Here is a 21113-nt window from a genome sequence, read left to right on the forward strand (position 1 = left end):
ACCAGAATGAATACACTGACAACTAAAACTGGGTAGGAAGTGATTTGAACTTTGCAGGAAAGTGAAGCCAGCAATGAGGTCTTTATAAAGTATTTACTGCCATACATTGCTACCATATCATCCATCTGCACCTTCTCCATTTGGAATCCAGAAAAAGGCTGCAATTTTTAAGCCAAGTCTTATAGTCTCCAGTAGAAATAATTTTGGAAAGTCTTTCTCCAGTAGAAATATTTTTTTAAAAAAAGAATAACTGTTTAAGCTATAAAAATATATATCCTTTTTCCTGGTAATTAATTCTTTTGGTGTTCATGGCAATCACATTAACTACTTTGATTTCTATTGGCATTCATGAGGAGACAATCTGTAACTCCTTTACTGGTCTTTTGGTAGTTTAACCTGAATAAATGTGTGCTTGTTATAATTAGTTTCAGTAGCACTTTATGGCCCTTTCAGAATCTTCCACTTTAATGCAGTAATGATGCCTCATATTTTTGTGGCATCTATAACCTATAAAGCTCAAAATGGCTTAGGAACATTACAAGAAGAGGCCTGAAACTTGCTGAGGACACAAAGCAAACCACACAGCAAGGGGGAGAACAAAATTGTGGAATTTTGGCTTTTGGATTGTGCAAAAAATGCCCCTCTATGTACGTTACAAAACTAGCATATGTTAATTCTCAGCTAGATTGTTTTGGCAGTTTTTTTAAATTATTACAGGGATTATCTATGCAGTTCTTTGCAGTCAGAAGTGAAACATCTACACTCAATTTCAGAGGCAGCTGACAGAAAACCAGACTACTTAATTGTCTTGTTGATGAGCCAAAGGATCCATCGGGGAAGGTGATAATGCAAGGTTCCAGCTTTTGGATTAAACTGGTTCTTGCAGGGCTGGTTTAGAGCGTGGGTGAGCCTCAGGTCAGCCTGCAAATGGCCATGCAGATAGATAGACTCTGACAAAGGCAGTGAGCAATTTTGGGGAATTATCTTCCAGTCAGCTGGGGTCTTCAGGCTGCCAACATCCAAAAGCATGATCATGAATCAAATTACTTAGCACTAAGAAGGTAAAGTTCTTGCTGCAGAGAAATTAGGATTTCATCCTGTGAATGTATCATTGTGAGTGCAGAAATAACACCCTAAGGGTTCAGTCTAGAATGATTCAGAGCCACCAACATGTACAGTTTCCAGAGAGACATAAAAATCAACATTTTGCACTGACTAGACTAAATCAGTCCACAGATGCATCCATTAAACCTTGTGAAGGTGGTGAACCAGAGGCAGAAATGAGTTTCCCTTACAGGGACTATCATGTATCTGATAATGCATCAGACAGCTCTGGGTGGATTAAGAAGCCAAATCACATCAGATACAAAAGCCATCATACTCATACTGTATACACTGAAAAAGAGGACCTGGAAAGCAGAAGTACCTTGAAGGTTAACACCTTGAAGCTTTCATAGTCAATGGCAGCAGAATTTTCCACTATTATTGTAACCTGAGCCTCATTCAGGACAGTTTGAGGAACCACTCGGAAGATGCCACCAGGTCCAACAAGCCGGAGGTTGAATTTAGCATTGGCTCCCTGTTGATAAAAGCAGATATGACATTGATTGTTTTCAGTAATGTCATGTTTCTTACAGCCTGGATTGCTCTGTTTCTTCAAACTACAGGAAATGAGAACAAGTCTTACTGCTGAGAGCCCTCTGCTCTCCATCCCCTGGGCAGGAGATCACTAAGAAGCTTAGTTGTATAATCCCTCCAGCCCTAGTCACAAGACAGACGCAGCTTTTCTTAAAATAGATTGACAAGCTTGGTTATTCTTTCAGTCATAATGGAAAAACCCGGCAGCAGGCCTGGCTAAGAGAGGAGTCTTGTGGCAAGCAGCCTTGGGTTTTGTGCCACACACTGGGAGCCAGACAGAGATGACACCACCTGCATATTGGCAAGGAAGTCCTGCCAAGGAAAGACAACTGAACTGCTCCAGTAAGGACAACACAACCTCACAAACCCAGCCTCACAGCCTGGTTTGGGTTGGAAGGGACATTTGACATCACCACATTTCAGCCCCCTTGCCACAGGCACAGACATCTCCCACTAGATCAGGGTCCTCAGAGCCCCATCCAGCCTGGCCTTGAACACTTCCCATGTCCAGCATGCGTCCTAATAACTCACATGCTGTGTGAGTTGTTCTTCATGCATTCTGCATGATGAAGATGCAGAATCACAAAGGCAATTTCCAAACAAAGGTGGAGTATCACATTTTGAACTGATTGGATTAAACTAGCCCAGAGGTGCAAACACCAAATCTTTTTGAAGTTGATGCACTTCATGTGGGGAGAGAGGAGCTCCACTTGTGCAGGACAAAATCTGACACACACTTGACAGCTCCAGGTGAAGTGAGAAGGAAAATCCCTTTACACAGATAAACCTTCTAGCCAGAGAGAAAATGGGAAGCAGCAGTATCTAAAAGGTTATCATCACTTGTATGCAAACTGGGAAGAGTGAGCCAGAGCCAGCTGGCCAGGCTAATTCTTTTAAACTAAAATGGAGCATGTAAGAAAAAAGATGAAAGGGAGATCCTCATATTTCTGCCTTACAGAGAAGATGTGAAAATGAGCTGAGCCTACCTCACCAAACTCTCTGGGTTCACCAATTTCTCAGTGTCATGTTTACACTGTGACCAACAGCTAGATTCACTGTCTGCCTGGTGCCATGCTCTGCCTGTAGCATGAATCTTGAGATGATGAATTTCTAACAATAACTTTCAAACAGGACAATTTTATTTTCAGTTGCATCCCTGGCGAGCTTGTTATGAGCAGTTCTTGAGCAGCCCTAGCTCATGTCAAGAGAAAAGTATTCAGCAGTAGTCCCTTAAGGGAAACAGAGTGACCTTGGATCCAAACTCAGTGGTCTGTGTTGTTTGGTCACACAAACCCACTCCCCAACTACAGAGATGATAATGGACTCTCTTTTGCTGGGTGGTAAAGCCAAACACACAAAGCCACAGCTGTTGGGCTATGGAAAACAGTGCTGATGAGAAGAGTGGACAGTCTGACAATACAGAGTCAGACAAAGTCATACAAAGTGTGTGGCACATGGGACTGTACATGACTAGAATTGTGGCATGGGACAGGGAGAGAACTGCCTCCCTCCAGCAGCTGAGGGATTTCTGCCGCTGATGTCCACAGAAGCCAGATCGGCTCAGAGCCAGCCATGCTGCTGCATGTCTCCAAGCAGACAGCCATGGGACACAGGGATGACTGAGGGAACAGCAGCACTGAGTCCTAAGCCATGCTGAAAAGGTCTGGGAGAGAAATTTCTGTATCATTCTCTTGCAAGTAAGCATGGCATTTCCATCAATCTATAGGCCTAAACCAGACCTTAACCACAGCTTCCTCCTCCTCCTCACTTTTTTCATCCACTCCCCCCAAAACAAAGAGTCTCTAGCAGCTGTGACAGAGACAGACACATGTTTAATTTTCTTCTCTACAGAATCATCTTGGATAGAAGGGAAAAAATTGCATTCTCTGCCTTAGAAGAAAAGCAACCCATCCCCCCCTAGAGTGATGCCTTATGCTACACTAGGAAGCTTCTTGAGAAATCTATACAGTGTATTTATCAGTGTTTTCTGCTTATTTTATAGCCTAACTTGCAGCCTGAATATTTTGTCAGCCTAGATATATATTTTGTCTCTAAAGAGAAGAGATGGGTTTTGTTTCTCCCCTCTGCAGCACCATCCCCCATGACAATAGCAGGATAGACACAGCACTGCTTTGAAAGCAGTCATTTATCTGCTCGCTGCAGAGCAGCAGGAGGGAGGGGGAAGAAGCCAGTGGGTTTGATAAAGTACAATACCATCAAACCAGCACAATACTGAGCACAGTTACAGAAGAGAGTTCTTTCCAATAGTAATACAATTGTCAGATGCATTAAGCTTTCTTCTTGTCACTACCTAACCTGAGGCTAACTCAGATGGATGTCATTCATACAGTATTTAGCTTAGGGGTCCCTATAGCAACCACTGCCCTAGCACCTACAGGTATCACAGGTCTGTTAGACAGCAGGCTGAGATGGATGGAATCTTGTTTCCTTTTCCTTGATCTGGTAAGAGTTAGTTTGGCTTGGGCATAATTTTAAGAGTACCTAAAAATATCATTCCATGGGAATGATTAATCAAAGCATGCGCTGCAGACCCTGAATGCAACATAAGGGCTAGAAGAAGATGCAAACAGTAATTGCACCTGAAGTTACTAAATGGCTTGGAACCTCCAAGAAAATCTTCAAAGGGAGTATGTTCTCAGACAATACACTGGCAACAAATGAACACAGCCAGCAGTTAGGGAAGTTCATAAGGATTGTTCAACTCCAGTTGCCACAAGACCTGGGCTGCAGGTTTAGGACCACCCTTCCCATTGGCAGGACAGACCAACTGAACAGCTGGGTCCAGTCTCTGTGGGGTACTGGACTCTACCACTTTGTCTGTCCTAGGCTTTTAGGGAATGCAGGTGAAACAGTTGAGTTTCTGAAATGACATTTCTCCATCTGAGAGCTCTTTCTAGTCTTTAGGAAAATAGGACAGGAAAACAGCATAGTTTCCATTTACCTGATCTGAGTCATTGACTGTGATCTTCAGTCCCCGTAAGATTTCACCCTCTGGGGGATGCTCGTACATGGTCAGCTCAAACCTGTTCTGGGGCCCATTTTCTCCATAGAAGGTTGGTGGGTGGTTGTTGAGGTCCACCACCCGTATGGTCACCATGGCAAAGGTGTGCTCGGAGATGTCACCTTCCTGACTGACTTCTGATGCCTGCAGCAGGCAAGAGGAAGAAAAGAATGATGAAGCAGTTTTCTCCTCCTTCAGATTCATGTTCACGTATTCTTCCACATGTACAAAGCACTCTAACTTGTAAGAAGAGTCATAGGCTTATATTTCTCTAAAACCTCAGTCCATTTCACACTGAAGTTTATGATGATTAGAAGATTATGGTAATAAACCCATCCCAGTAGAGCCTCAGTTGATTCTCCCTCTAATTTTGTCATCTTAGTAACTCACTCTGGGTGAAAACAGTTCTCTAAAAGCAATCCAATAGAGGCAAGGTAATTGCTTGCCTAAAGTGTTGATAGAATAGAAAAGAAAGACAATGTTTAAATTTGCTGTGGTGCCACAGGCAGTTCATTGTCTCATTGCTGCAAGGACTGCAGCCTTTAATACTGTGAGAAAAACTGTACTTGTGGCATTTGGGTAAATATTTGAAAAAGTGCATGGTTTTTTTTTGAGATTTAGTCTCCAATTCAAAATTCTGCTGTGGTGTTTAGATGAGCTTAATTTAAGATGGATAGAGTTTAGGCAGACAGGCAAACCTAGGTATTTTTCTGAACCATGAGATCAAATCCGTCTGGATTTCAACAACTGCAACATGTGGCCTGATTCACTAGATTGAACCTGGGACATTTCTTCTGCCAGGACAGAAACTGGCTGATATTTTTGTCCCAACAACTATATCTAACATGCCTTTTTGCTCAAAGGGCTCAAAACCAAAGGCATTTTCTCCAAAGACACTAGTCTGGCAACTGAGGTGCCTGTCACTGTATATGCTGGGTAATATAACACCTTTTTGGTTCCTCTAGCAGCTTTTGCAGCCTGCATCAGCACTGGGTCACCACACACACAATGAGGAGATTAAAAAAACCTTGCAAGGCTTGAACCCTTTCTGCATCTGGGGAATGGTAGCAGGATGCAGTGAAGCAGAGTTGATAGAGGAAGAAATGGTGCCTGAGTTTAACTGAGCCCATGAGAATCCATGTTCTCCCAGGTAGATGTAGCTGTACCTGCCCTGCTCGAGCCCAGGAGCAAGCAAGTGCCCTTGGTTGTGGCAGTGTGCAATTCCTCAAAGCTTCCTTTAAGCCAGTGTTGTCCTTATCACAACAATAATGTGCAGCTCCAACATGCTGGAGAAAACTGATACAGTCTTCACAATTTAATTCTGCACTTTTAAACACTTTTTCTTTAGAAACTGCTTAAAATAACACAGCCTGCAACATGAGTGGTGGCTCATTGAGGTGTTAGCTCATCAAGGTGTGAGCATGTGTTTGTGTGTGGCTGAAGAGTGCCTCAGGAGTGGATGCTGACACGACACTGCATGATCTGTCCCACTCCTATTACTAATCATGGATTTCACTCTTACCTATCGCATAACATGGAAGTTTCAAGACATTAACTCCCAGTTTAGCCATAAAATCTGGAAACACAGAGTATCTACAGATTGTAAACGACATTGATTCTCTAGCCTCAGGAATGAAATTATGACAAGATGATTTCATTTGAAAGAAATAATTTGAGATACTAAATATCCCAACAATAATATCCTAACATCAGCAATTAGTGCTGCTTTATACTATCTGGCACTCTGCTTAAATATGGGATAACTTCTGAAACAGGTAAAATCAGCTATAAATTGAACAATTTTGGACAATCATGCCTACTAATGGCATTTTAGACCAATAGTCTTAAAGTGGCCACAGTACCTACCTTAACTTTTAGTTCATACACTTCTTTCTTGAGCTGATTTGGGCTTTTTATCACAGAAATGGCTCCAGTTGTGTTGCTGATTTCAAATGAACCTTCACTTCCTGCAATGAAACCAATATGCTCCGGTTACATGCCACACTTGCTTTGAACAACATGGGCAAATCAACTGTACACTTCACTTAGCACATCTTTGTCCATATGTCTATCCATATGTATCAGTAGATCTGAAGCCACTCTTCAAAAATGAAGCATTTCTCAGACTGGTCTGAGATGAAATCACAGGTGAGAGCCTAAAAGGGCTTCCCCCTCTAGGAACAGCTCAGTGGAGTTCTTCCCTTATGGGCAATTGTCAGCATGTTCCTGTTCCCATCCTGCTTGGGGTCCCCTCAAGCCTCAGCATCCAGGCATGAAAATTTGATATTAATTTTATTATGCTGCCTTCTTTTTATGCTGGTTTAGACAAAAATAGACATTTGTCATTGTAATTAGCAAATGCTTAATTAAGTCTCTGAGAAACAAGAACATTTCTCTCACTACTATCAGCTAAGGTGAGAAGTCTGACAATCTGTCAAAAAGAAATACAGTCACTTCCCTCAGACAGCATCTCTGGAGAAGTGTCTTCTGGTCTTAAACATTGAGTTGTCAAAAAAACCTTTCAGCCTGTTGCAAGGCTGCTCTGAATAAAAATGGTTTTTTGGAGTATCTGGGATAAACCCCAAGGTTTCTGAACTAAGGCAGAGTCTGTCAGAGGCAGGACAGGGCTGCAGGCTGACTTTGCTACTGCTAAACAACTTGCATTGATCTGGAGAGAACAGCAGTTCCAGGCAGCAGTTTACTGAGATTGCTGGATTTGTGCTGAAGCAAATGCCAGCTCGCAGAGGGGCAGCAGTGTCTCACCAGGATGTCAGGAACCATCTCACATCACAGCCAAGGGCAGGCTGGTGCCTAGCAAGATCAGCCGTGATGCTGCCTCATGTACAGTATTGGCCACATCCTGTGCTTTGTGGCAGTCTACCATTGAAAGGAAAAGAGAGGAAATCTCTTTAAATGTAGGAGATCAAGCCTTCAGAAATAAAGGATGATGACCCCAAAACCCAGTATTTTTCTTAAACTCATTTCCAATGCTGATTTTTAAACCATCCGACAGTATCCTCTTCTGCTAATAGCTACAATAACTGCAACTTCATTAAAGCACTCTAGACACAACATTGAACACATATTGACTCACAATACCCAATTATTAAGACACATAGGCCTGCAAAATACATTCTGATTGAGAAGAAGCTTAAGTCAATAGGGGTTTCAAACCACCATACTTCATGTTATTGTCTAGTTATCCCAGGGAGACTGGTAACCTGGAGTACATGTAGCAGTATTAGTGTTCCTCCAGATGTTCAGAAGATTGGAGCATTTCCTATCATTATTCCACACTCCAGGGATAAGAGAGGCTTATTAAGAACAAACAATTTCCTGTTTGCTGTTAGTGTTTTCTTGTCCTTTAATATCCCAGCCTGCAGTTATTGGAATAACGGCTTGTCAAAATTAATGCCAGAGTCTGAGGTGCAGGAGTAGAAACCTGTTGCAATCTTCTGTTCTCTGTTTTTCAACTTTCTATGCACTAAAAGCATATTCCCTTCCCCTCTTTTCCCTTTCACAAAACCAAAGCCCTTTGTTAATGGGCATGAGAAAAGCCTGCTCCCCATTAATTAATATTTTGTTCTTCTTATCTGTTATCCCCTTCCATCTTCCTTTCCCACTCTTTCCTAAACACTTACCATTTATTTTTATCCCAGAGAACCCTTTTGGTCCTTCTCTGTTTTCTTTGGCAATCCAGTATCTTTTCTCATTAATCTTACTTCCCTTTGACATTTTCCCTGGTTCTTCTGCCTTCACTTGTTCTCCTTATTTAATTTCTCCCTTGTTTAGCATATTTTCATCCCACTTGTTCTTGCTCCTCATTTTGCACCTTTCTTTTTACCTTTTCTCATTTTCTATCCATTGTCTTCTGCAATTCTCTTTTCCTTGATATTTCTACTTTTCTTTTACCTGTTTGTTTCCTCACATTAAGAAGGAACCTCAGCATGGGTCTCATACCACACCAATACAAAAACTCAGCTGTAACTCTCTGTTCTGGTTGCTTAGATCACAACACAATGAAGCACTTGCTCCATAGCTCTTCAACTACACCTCAGATTTGTCTTAAGAAGTTTTGGGATCTTTCACACCTGTGAGTTGGGGTGCCCAGTTGCTACAGAAGCCTTGTTTTGGAAGGGAGAGTGTATAAAACTCAAAATCCCCAAAGCTGTAGCCTGGAGTTTAGTTGCTCTAAGCTGTTGTCTTCACCACCTAATGAATCACCAATTCACTAAGTTTCACATTCATGCTATTAAAAGATGTGTGACAGACACTCTCAGAATAGCTCATGGAAAGCATTAATCTTCTGATAACATCTGTTTTCTTCCACTTCAGTGTACAGCCAATGTCTCTTCATTGGTAAATATAATTTCTTCCAAGAAATTGGAGGTTTGACTGTTTAGCCACTTTTATCACTGTATTAATAAAAATATCCCTCCAAATGCCATGTCTGGGTCTCCCAATGAATTATCTCACCTCCCAGATTAAGTGATAGAGATGCTCAGAAGAGTGAATGCATCTCCCTTTACACTTTCTGAAATGACAAGCAGCCTACTGATGCCTAACAAATCAGCAACATTAACAGTTCCAAGCACAGTTCCGTGAAGAAGATACTAAAATTCACTGAATTGAATCTTGGCTGTTCTCTGCTAGACAGGGCCCTGAAGTTTTTGAGGTATTTGACATTATTTCATGAGATTTTGTCTCAGGTTTATTAAACTCTAGCATATTCTGTTCTAATTTAATGCCAGATGGAGTTTTGAGTGCCCTTCAAATTTCATCTAAGACAAGCCTACTCACCATTCACGATGCAGTAATGAATACTGTTAGGCTTTCCTCTGTCTCCATCAAGAGCAACAACAGTGAGGACCTCAGAGCCCTGGGGAGAAACGGGAAATCACAGTCTGTGTGCTGAGATCAGAGCAGTGAAATTGCAACTGCACATTAATAAACTGAACTGCTGTAAGTGTTTCTGCAGTGAAGTGCTGTGGGCAGAGTGGGCACTTGTGCTTGTGCCACATGGGGAGCACAAAAAGGGCCAATGCCCACTGCTCTGGGTGTGAAATGGCTGCAGACCCTGCCTGGCCACGGGTGCCTCAGCCCTGGGGGCTGCCTGGTCATGGGAATGGTTGGAAGCTGTGGCCAGGGACACCTGCCTGGAGCCACAGATGTGGAGAGAGGATTTGGAGCAGCCGATCTGGAACCCAAATTTTAGTTGGGGGCACTACCAAGATTCCCTCTGGCTGCTTCTGTGCAGGCTTCTGTGTCCCATGGCCACACAGTGTGCAGAGACACAGGCAGCTGCCAAGGAGTCATTGGGTCACTTTGGTCCTTCCTAATTAAGTTCAGACAGGCAGTAGAAGCAAAGAGAGATCACAGAGCAACTTGGCCCACAGAACATCTAGGGCATAAAATTGTGATGAAAATGATGGTGATTTAACTGCCCTTAAACCTTCACTGTCTGTCTTTCTGCACAAGTAACGTGGCCGTGGGCCATACGTACAGAATTTGTGTACTGAGGACCATTTGCTCATGTGACTGCTCCTATCAGCTCAGAGGGATGATGAGTGTCACATTAAAATGCTCACCCAAGTGGCAATGAGCTGTACAATTCAGGCCTCTGAACTAAAGTGCTCCTGTTTGAGGCTGCAGAACCAGGGAACATTGAAGTAACTGTCAGTGAATCACAAATGGCAACAAGGAACATTTTCATGACAACCCTTGAGTGAATTTTTCAAACAAGAGCAAGCTCTGTTAAAGCAACTGGAAATACAGAACTGTGTTTATTATCATTTATGCTGGAAGCAGCAATAAAATCTGCCTACTGGGCAAAATGCAGTGCAGTCCCTTTGAAGGTGACAGAGTACTTGTAAATCCTGACAACTCCACCAAGGAGAAAAGAAGCAAGTTTACAAAATTAACACCAAATGCACAAACACCACTACAGTCAGCTATTGCCTCTTTCTCTGTGGAGCTCATTCTAATGGTAAAACCCACACAGGGAAGGTCTGAACCATGCTTCCATCATTATATCATAATGGTGTAAGTTATGAGCTCAAGCTGGATGTAATTAACATTTATTGATTCTCATTTCCATAGCAAACACTAACTCCTGTGTGCACCTGATAGTTATTTCAAGATCTATATGTAACTATGCAGAATAAATCAATATACATAACATCATTCATTTTAAACACCTGCAAAGTACATGAGCATTACTTCTGTGCCCTGCTGAAATGCAACAGCCTCTGCAGTGAACTGCAGTATATAGTCATGCACGGGCTGCAGTGCACATTTCTGGACAGAAAGGTAAGGCACAATCTTCCCTGCAACTCAAGGGAAGGTCAGATGAACAGAGTGCAATCACACTGCTAAACTGATCAATAGCCTAATGTTGGGTAATTTCATGGGTAGATATCATTTCTTGCTCTATATATGAAGAAAATTTTAATTAAAACTTATGGATCAGGGTGAAAGCTGATCCATACACAATCATGTCACTGCTTAGATATAGAGAAAATTCATTAGTTTGCAGCTTCAAGAAGATGTGGCTGAAAATGACTGATAATCTGGTTTAGACCTAGGAGGCCTTCCTGGCCCATCCTGCCTATCCACCCATCACTTAGCAGAAAGCGTCCTGCATTTTGGGGATGTCAAGGTTGCTTCTCCCCAGGGGATATCCATGGCACAACAGGGAGTCTGGAGTGTGTGGGCATAAATTCTGTCTGCACCTTGTACAACCAACTGTTGGTAGCAGACTGATCTGAGCTAGAAAATAAAAGCACTGTGAGCCCACAGAGCAAACAGACACACAAAGGCTTTTAAGCATGATGTGTTCACGTGAGGTCACTGGCAGCCTGCTTAAGCCTTCAGCCAAGTGCCTCCGGAGGTCTGAGCTACACAAGAGCTCTTTGTCACTGTCTGGGTTTAGACCAATGTAAATGGGCATAATCCTTTTTGACTTCAATGAAAAAACCAGCCTTGCATGGCAAATTGGCAGTAGACATGAGGAAGAACAAGTGTGAGATTTGGTCAGCTCAGTTCACCTAGTAATCAAATCAGAGTTTAGGTGCTATTTGCAGTAAAGTCTATGCTAGAAACCTTAGGGCCATCTTGAGTAAGATGGGAAAGGCTGTACTTGTTCTCCCATGTATGAAACCAGAACTTACTGCAAGCGTGTCCTCATAGACATATCCATAGTAGGGGGTCCCAATGAACATAGGGGGGGTGTCCTGAACATCCTCCACGTTGATAGTAACTGTTGTTGTGGCTGAAAAGACTTTGTTGTCTCCCCTGAGCTTCCCACCACCATCCTAGAAAAGAAGTCATTGTCAGATGCCTCTGCTGAAGCATGCCTGCAAATCAGCATGGACCTCATGAGCCTTCAGAAGCACAGTTCCAGGAATCCTTTCCCTCTCTGAACATATAGATTTAATCTGTGCTGCCCTATTCCCTTCTCTTTTCCATTTGTCCTGCTCTCCCCTCTGATTAGGAAGACAGCTTGCAGTGCCTCATAAGTAATTTCTTATATTAAAAGTGATTGAGGCAATATATGCAGTCATAAATGATCTTTAGAGAAGGGATAGGGAATTCAAGAGCTTTTCATGAAAAAAGAACACTAGAAACTGATGCAAAAGTTAGTGACCAAGGTCTACAACTTTTCATCCCTTGTCATGAACACAAAACAGTACACAGTAGCAAGGTAGTGCATCTCTGGAGGGAAATAAACAGTGTACATGCTCAAAGTCTCCCAGGAACTCCAAAGTGATAAAGTGCAAGCACAGAGGAGCTGTGCAGCCCAAACCTGTGAGACAGCCACACTGTGTAAGCAGTCTCTGGGGACTTGGTACAACCAGCTCTGCACCACTGATACAGCAGAGCCAATTAGGAAGACAACTTGCTATTTCAGAGGCTTTTAACACCCTCTGTCTCAGAGCACCAGCTGTAGGTCAGCAGTCATGCTGGTGTGTAAGAGTGTGAATTGTTCAACATATCTGCAGTACCAATTCTAAAAATTCCAATTTTTTTTTAAAGATACACTGATTTTTTTCTTCCTTACTGCCCCAAAGGTAGAATTTAAGCCAAATTTTGTTTTTCTTCCTCAAATGAACCTTGGCTAAAAATACATTAAAAGGCCCATATATTAAAAAAAAAAATATGAGCAGCTCCAAGTCCCCATAAGTTACAGCAAAACTGCCCTCTTTCCACCCATGTGAGTCTGTCTGTGTGACAGGTCCCCACAGGATTGTGAGAGACTTCAGAACTTTTAATGCCTGTTAGCATGTGCAGTCACAGGCATAGTACTGCTGGGAAATACAGTGGCAAGATGGGATGTGCAGCAATATTTGCAGGATTTAAATAAGCTCCTGCCATGAGGAAGCAGGGAAGTGAAAAAAAGAAACATTCACAGATATTTCCAGAAAAGAAATCCATCACTTGTGCTGTGCTGGGTCTAGCTGTGGGTAGTGGCTGTGGCCCATCTGCCTGCCAGGGTCTGTCCTTGTGGTGGTAGGGCTGTGCCCAGGGTAGCATGAGGAGCCCTGAGCTCACAGGCTGATGCTTCTTGAAACCAGGGCTGGATACTCTAACCCTTCACTTCTAGGTGAGTCCCATGACACAGGGGACATGAATGAAATGTGGGAAACCCCCTCCCAAATCCTCCAGATGTTGTTCAGCAGCAGACACCAGCTACCTTTCATCCCTCACCTTTCCACGTTACCCCCCATGCCTCCAGATGTGACAGCAAGAGTAACTCTGCTACCTCCATGTTTCAGCAGCACTTGCATTCAAACTAATTGGTCCCACTCCAACACAACCCCACCTCCTCTAGTGTCACATAAAAGCCTTTACCTTGGCTACAACCACCACAAAGTGTGTTCTTGATTTCTCATAGTCCAGGGTGACCCCAGGTTTGATGCGCAGGACGCCGCTGTGACGGTCTATCGTGAACTTGTTAGCATGGATGTTCTAGAGGGAAAGAAAAGGAGAAACAGCCAGAGATTACACATGTGAACGTAGGATTGCCACAGGGATTCATCTTTTATTTCATCTGCTAAGGGAGGAGACTAGAATAATGATATGGTGTGGGTGAATAATGCATTTGATGAATTTCACCTCTGTGTGTTTATGAACAATTCATGAACCAACCACAAGTCTCTCATTATTCAGGATAAATGAGTTCCTTGTAATGTAGATTTTTTAAATCTTTTAGTATTTCATTGTGAAAACTTACACTTTTGGTTAACTCAGTTAATTGCATGGAAAGGGGTGGGGAGACTTAACAGAAAAAAGATGAAGGGAAAAGGAACAAAAAAAGAAATGGTGTCACCCCTTAGTGTTTCAAAGTTCTACTGGTTTCAAAAATAAGCAGGAAATTTGCGTGTATAGATTATTGTCAAACACAGTGGTGGTCTGGTGATTTTTGTGATGTACAAACAAAATCTAAAGGACATCTGATTTTAAGAGAGACCTAAAAAATGCCTCCCTCCATTCTTCTGAACTGGAGATAGTTGTACAAGAACCTCTGTTCCTGTATCCAGACACAATGGCCACTGTCAGATAATCCTGGCCATTTCAGCAGACATCACCATCTGCCTTTATCATACCTATGGAGAGGTTTTTTCTGTGCAACTTGACAATTCTCAGAGACTGTGCCCAAAGACATGGCAAGATTTTTTCAACAAATACACATATTTATTATCCTTTTTGCCACACAAATATATTATGAACTAGATATAGAATTTTGGAATTGCTGTCCCTTGGTTCATAGACTATCAGCTCTCTGGAAATAGCCCTGTGCAAAATTGAATCCTATACACGGATCATAATTTGTGAAATCAAAGCTGAATTTCAACAAGGCACTCAAGGTGTACTTTCATAGTATGCCCAAGCTCTTAACAGGATTAGCTTTAGTGCTATGTAAATATCCTCTAACTTGTCTTCATATTCTTATCCAAAATTAAATATTGCAACACATTTGCTTTGTTTTTTGTTTGGTTTTTTTTCATGTTTCCTCTTGAATAAAGGGAAATGCAGATAACCTGGATGAAACTGCCTCTAGGAAGAAGGAATTTGAAAGACATAATGCAAAAAATTGCCCTTGTGGAATAGAGAAGATCTGTAATACAGAAGTTCAGCTCTAAATCTGGAGCCCTTTCAGTTCTTCACCAGTGGGCAGCAGCTGAAAGGGTGGTTTCAGGCAGTCACTGCTTTGTCAGGGAGAAGATTTAGAACCTCTCATTTCACACTGTGATCTTGGTATCAATTATGCAGCAGCCTGCTACACTAAAGGGCACATTTATGTTTCCAGTGTGTTTTGCTTCCTAAAGAAAGCTATTTCATGCTTTAGAAATCCCATAAGCATGCAAGATTACCAGCTAATCTTGCTCTCCCTGTCACTCCAAAGGAAGGGCCAGTAGGAGCCCTGCCATGAAGTCTGGCAAGCACAGGAGTGTCAGTGGCAACTCCAGCTCCCCTTGCTGCCTGCTGGATCACCCTTGGCTGCTTGCAATCAGACAAAATCCCTTCTGCCAATGCTTATTTCCTTGTGCATGGTACAACATTGACCCTAGAGGCACTAGTAGTGCACTCAACCCCCAAAATCTTTTTAAAATCTGCTTTCTGAAATCTCAGTAAATGAGAGACAAATTTGTGAAGGTACAGACAATACTTTACCTGCAAGAAGTAGGTGATGCTTCCTCCAGAACCTGTGTCTTTGTCTATTGCCTCAATCTTAAAGATGCTGCTGCTGGAGGGAGTGTTCTGTGACCAGAAAGAGTTAGCAGAGTCACACAGAAACAGAAAACCAGGTGAGGTAAAAGAAATGAAACATGAGCATGCAGGGAGGCAGAAAGAGTGATGGTAGAAAGAATGTAAAAGCACTGAAGGAACCAAAGAGCAGAAGGGAAAGAGGGAAGAGATTAAAACTGGAAAACAAGAATAAATACTTTGTGAAATAAAAATAACAGAACATTTTAACTAAGACTGGGTGTATCCCATTCCCACTGTATTCAATTCTAAAAGACTCACATTGACTTACATCTTGGAACTTACCCCCAAAATAGCACACCTTAAGTACCTACAGACTTATTCCCCAAGTTTGCAGTGAATATTAAATATCTACCCAAACCCTAAACAAAAAGAATGCAAGTCTGTTCTGCACAATTTGTTATTTTACTGAAAACATATTAGACCCTGTTTACATCCTCTAAAGGTATATTTCCAGTATGCAAAGGAACTTCACCAACCTCTGGAACTTGGACTATGTAAGGTGTATTGATGAACTCTGGGCTCTCGTCATTGGCATCCATTACAAGGATCCTGACTTTTTCAGAAACCTGGAGTAGAATATGAAGAGCATATTATGATTTCCATGATTTATGAATCCCATTATTTCCCTTTTACAGAGATTTCCAGGGCAGTTGTGCCTGTAGGAGGCTGGAACATCCCAAACATTTCTTGCAATAATCTCAATTAATTTCTTTGGGATGAGGAAAAGCTCTAGATTTATCCAGTCTTGTAGATAAGAAGAGGGTCTCACTTTTATGGAACCTCTAGTGATGAAGCCCACATCCTCCTACTGGCAGACTGCCATCCTGACCCTGAGAGCATCAGTCCATAAATTGAAAATGCCAAGAAAATCTTTGGAAATAGGGCTGGAGGCTCAGTGCCTCAGATAAGTCCTTAATGATTAGACATGCACAAAGCTTTATCTAGCAGCAGACCCCACCACCTTAGCCTAAGCAAATCTTCTTAACATCATGCTAGAGAAACACTGTGGGGGTGGGGACAGGCAGCTCTTAGGCACCCAACACTAGTTCCTATAATGTCACACATTTCTCCAAAAAGCCTCCAGATCTTAGGCACAAATCCCACTGTGCTGGCAGTGAAACTTCATGGGAAGCTGCTGTAATTCTGCAGGCTGCTAAGTCAGTATTTCAGCTCACACTTCATTGTAATTATCCTCAAATAGCTGAGCAAGGAGGTGAAATGAGACTTGAGTAACTGTGAGTTCAGAGGCTCTCGGAACAGGAGGGAAGGCTCTAATGAGATTATGTTTTCTGATCAAATGAGATGGTCCCTTTAAGGTAATTTAATAGGAGTAGGTATGTGAGGACAGACAGTTTAACAAGCTACAGCATAATTAAATACTTACTGTACTCAGGCCATCTGAAATACTGACAATAACTTCAATCTCATCTTCCTTCTGTAAATGAAGAAAATTCATTTGTAAGAGAGATGATGTTTGTCCTGATTGGAAAAGGGACTTCAGATTTAAACCTGTCTAGGCAGGCAGATGAAAAAAACAACTTAAATCACAGAGCAACCCCAGCAGAGGCCAGGAAGGCTCCTCAGAAGCTCCAGCTCCCTGAACCTCCCCTGGCTACTGTCAGGAGATGGTTGCTCTGGTAATCCCTGTTGCTTCCTAAAGTGCTCATAAAAATCAGTCACCTTTCTCAAGAAATGTTCCCTAAAATGGCACTTGGGTTAAAATTGTTCTGTATTAGTGTACAGATTTTTAAAGGGTTTACCAAATATTGTGTAAGCTTCTCAATGAGGAGATATGAAGTGTTCAATGCCTTATTCCCAGAATAGGGCTGGCTCTAGGCATCTGTAACCAACATAGTTACATTGGCTAAAGGGCTGTGATGTACTAGAGGAGTGTCCTGAAACACTGCTTACACAAATCTCTACTTCTTCCCAATGACAGGAGAGTCCCCAGTCTGAGGATTTGATGACTGTAGCTGCCCCATAGCTCCTGATGGGGTGTGAGTGGGGGAAGATATGAAATAAAGAATATACTTCTCTTTTGAAAAAAGCTAGACAGATAGCAGCTGAAAAATTTGATAGCAATGTCAGTGGCACAAGTCAACTGGCATGCAACATGATGGGTGAAGTATAATGTCTTTGAATTGCAAAGTACATGCTTCAGGGGCTAATAAACTGGCTTTGTCCCTCAAAGCCTCAGATCAAATTAAACTGAAAGAAACCCCACAAACACCTGGAGTGGTGCCATTTGATTGTACCTCTCTGTCAAGCTCTTCAATCAAAGTAACATTTCCAAGATTCTTGTCAACAGCAAAGTAACGCCTTGATCCAGCTTCATAGGTCAGGCCATATGTCACAGGATCTCCTTCTGGGTCAGTTCCATTCAGAGTGTACACATGGGTGCCTGAAAAATTGAGATTCAACAGCATTTCCCTGTGGTTTTTTCCATCAGTGAGTGTTTCACTGGTCTGTTCCTTAGGAACCTGGCTACCCCACAGCAGGAAAAGGTTTTGTCAGTCAAGCCCACTTACTGGGAAGTACGGAAAAGCAGACAGTTCAATAGTCCTGATGGCACCTTTTAGCCAGCTGGTTAAATTGAGTTCATCAGTGCTGGTTTCTGTCACTTTAGGCCCTTTCCTGGTCAATACTGTTCATACCCGAGGGTGACATAGGTGACAAGCTCTTTGCCAGCTCTCAGCCCAGGTGAGCCAGAAGTGGTGCTGTTGTACAAGTGGGTGACAATCTCAGCAGTACCAAAAGGCCCTCACAGACCTCTTCTTTGTAGGAACAACAGAACTGCAAACTAGCATGCAGAGAATCTGGCAATCTCCCTTCAGGGAGAGCTCCCTCAGGATTAGATCTGAGCTCTGGAACTTGGGAGGTGCAAGGACATTTCATACTTTCCCACTTTCAGGATTTAACTGATGCAAAAGTCTTCTTTGCTGTTTCACTCCCACTCATTAGCTCTCTCTCATTAAATTCTTTACTTGACACACCCATTCATGCTCATATCAATTATTACATTTTTCAAACTTATCAATGTATTTCCTTCAGAAGCTGGAGAAATATAGTTATTTCTATTTTTATACATTGAGAAGTTGGTGCCAGTTTTCCCACCAAACTGACTTGTGTATTATAAATGATAATTCCTGGGAGAGTTATAACACCCATATTTTCAAAGCATGGTGAGAGTGTTTATTAGTATTATTTTTTAAACTTACATATCTGTCATTCTTCTATCCTTTACACCTTCATCTAAATAACTTCAAGCAGTTTACAAACACCAGTTAACTGAGCCTGAAATATAAACCACTGTTGTTTTTTCTTCCTATCTGCTGTGCCTTGGTTAAGTTACTTGAGACATTCAGGTTGGAGAGGTTAAGCACAGAAACTGCTTTACATCTAACAAAGCCCTCTGCACTGGAAATACTGCAGCAAGTGACTCACTGGTTACTAGTGAGTTTTGCTCATGCATGCAACCCAAATGCAGGATGCAAGGAACCTTGCTAAGAAAGTCAGCATAAAGTTAAAGAAGAACACTAAGGCTCAGTTTTGAACTACTCTGGCCCTGAGTTTGACAGATGTTTAATTCAGTACTCAAAAATGATAATTTTTTCTTCTCTCCTCTCTTCATGGATCACTGACCAGATCTGTAAATTTGTGCTTAGCTCTAGAGTCTGCCCACACCACTGAGAGGTCAGCTTCTCAAAGGTTTCCTCAGTTTTGCAAGGCAACCTTTTGAACCTCATTTGCTTCTTTCTTGGCATTCGAACTGTGAAGCTGCTCAGGGGCCTTAGTGGCCATGGGACATCCAGCCATCAGTGGTGATATTGGCAAAGCATGGCTGTCTTCTTGTCACAGCAAGAGATTATACTAACCCACATGGAATCTGTGCTCACTTAGGAGTAAATTCTCATGTGATAATTATCAGAGCAACATTTGGGCACCTTTGTACAGAAAAATGTTACATTGCAAAAACCAGTGCACCCACAAGAGCACTGACAAAAGATTCTGTTATGAGCTGGTTCAGTCAGACAATAAATAACCAAGACTTGCAAAACAGTTCACAAAACTACAAAACACTTTTCCACATTTTTCTTGTACTTTTCCTACAAAACAGAATGGAAAATAAGAAAACATCTGTAACTGTGATCACTGAAAATTATTAGGGAAAGACAATGAGTGGTATGATGAGACACTTCTGACTGTAACAACTCTCTAAACACAAATGAAAGGAGAGGAACTAACTGGGACTGACATAAAATAGCATCCTGAAAGGACACCTGCTTCCTGATACAACTATCTATATAAGACAGAGAAATTTGAAAACTGGAGGTTTCTGCAGCACCAGCACTGACTTATTTTTTCTTGTTTCTTAAAAGCTGTCTTAATCTCACAAGCTGGGTCCAATTGGAGATTTAAGGTGTCAATTGCCATCATCTCACTGATATCCTTATATAGTGCTTTTCTGCAGCCTTTTTTTTTTTGGTCATTAGTTGTCTGTATTTCTCAGTTGTTTTCTGCCCTTCTTGCTACCTTTTCCTGTCCCTTGCACTTGACACAGTGCTGGCTGTCCTGCCTGTTTCTAGCTTGTGTGGATGTCCACAGCAGCTGCTGAGCAGTGCTCTGTGTGCCATGGAGAAGCAGGATGGACACCACATCTGGGCTCTCTTGGAGCTGAGAGCAGCCACCAGGCACACCAGGCACCTGGTCTCTGCTGTGGCTGCCCTGAAATGCCAGCACCAGCAGCACACGAATGCAAACCACTCCTCAGGGGCACAGGGCTGGAGAACAACAGACTGAAAGTTTATGTGAACCCATTTAAACCCAGGCAGGTTCTTTAAATCTCACAGTTTCCTTTCCTACTTTTCTTATAAGGAAGACAGGAACTTTCTTGCTGCTAAATGAGTAGAAACATTGATATTGGTACAGACTGAGGTTACTGAGCTTTCTGAGCAAGTAATGGTGGACTTCATTGATCTTTACACTGGAGTCTTTGCTTTTTAGCTAAAGCTGATACTTCGTTTTTCATAACACAAAATACTTGCATGCCTTTTAAATTAGATTGTGGATCAAAATTTATTTTCTAACTCATTATAATTCCTTATTTTTTCCAAATTGTAATTTCACTGCACAGTACCCTCCATATCATTAACACCCCCAGGAACACTTCTCACCACAGTGTTAATGCCAATTAAAAGTCTGTTCCCAGTGTGCTGCCTCTACTTGCTGAAAAGGAAATAAATGAAGAAGACAAATAAAATCTTACCAGAGGATACCAAGTAAATACCGTCTCTCTGTCATAAAAATATGGGAATAGAAGAGTCTTTACTTGAGGATATGGCAAATGCCACAGTTAGAAGAGCTGGATACTCTGAGTACCCAGGGGATGATGCAGCAGGCTGGGACAGGGGAGTCCTGGGGTGCTATTGCTGCTTCTGCTGTGGCTTCCTCCATGAGCCATGCCAGGCTTTTCCACTCTGTTTTTCCTATTCCAGCTTAAAAGTCATTTGCTCTCTGCTCTGCCACTTGGCTGTCTGGCTGAATGGCTGTCTCATGATGTCATTGCTCCATTTTAATTTCATTTTTGACTCAAATTTAATCACAGTTTCTGCCCTGGGCTCTGGAACTGGTTTTGGTTTCTCACTGGAGACGCACTCTCCCTCTCTGCTGTGCAACACCCAGC

The 21113-nt window shown here is 42.2% G+C and overlaps 1 protein-coding gene across 1 annotated transcript in view; it reads right to left on the minus strand.

Moving 5' to 3' along the window:
* The window catches only part of CDHR1 (cadherin related family member 1), a 42730-nt gene that overhangs the window by 15943 nt on the left and 5674 nt on the right, over nt 1-21113 (minus strand). Inside the window, exons 3-12 of the mRNA XM_058029254.1 lie at nt 17686-17831; nt 16815-16865; nt 15907-15996; nt 15335-15421; nt 13511-13627; nt 11830-11973; nt 9461-9539; nt 6527-6627; nt 4601-4804; nt 1427-1579 (exon numbers count right to left, since the gene is read on the minus strand). Coding sequence (XP_057885237.1) covers nt 1427-1579; nt 4601-4804; nt 6527-6627; nt 9461-9539; nt 11830-11973; nt 13511-13627; nt 15335-15421; nt 15907-15996; nt 16815-16865; nt 17686-17831 — 1172 coding nt within the window. The remainder of the gene's footprint in view (nt 1-1426; nt 1580-4600; nt 4805-6526; nt 6628-9460; nt 9540-11829; nt 11974-13510; nt 13628-15334; nt 15422-15906; nt 15997-16814; nt 16866-17685; nt 17832-21113) is intronic.

Source organism: Melospiza georgiana, chromosome 8 (genome assembly GCF_028018845.1).
Source record: "Melospiza georgiana isolate bMelGeo1 chromosome 8, bMelGeo1.pri, whole genome shotgun sequence".
Lineage (NCBI taxonomy): Eukaryota > Metazoa > Chordata > Aves > Passeriformes > Passerellidae > Melospiza > Melospiza georgiana.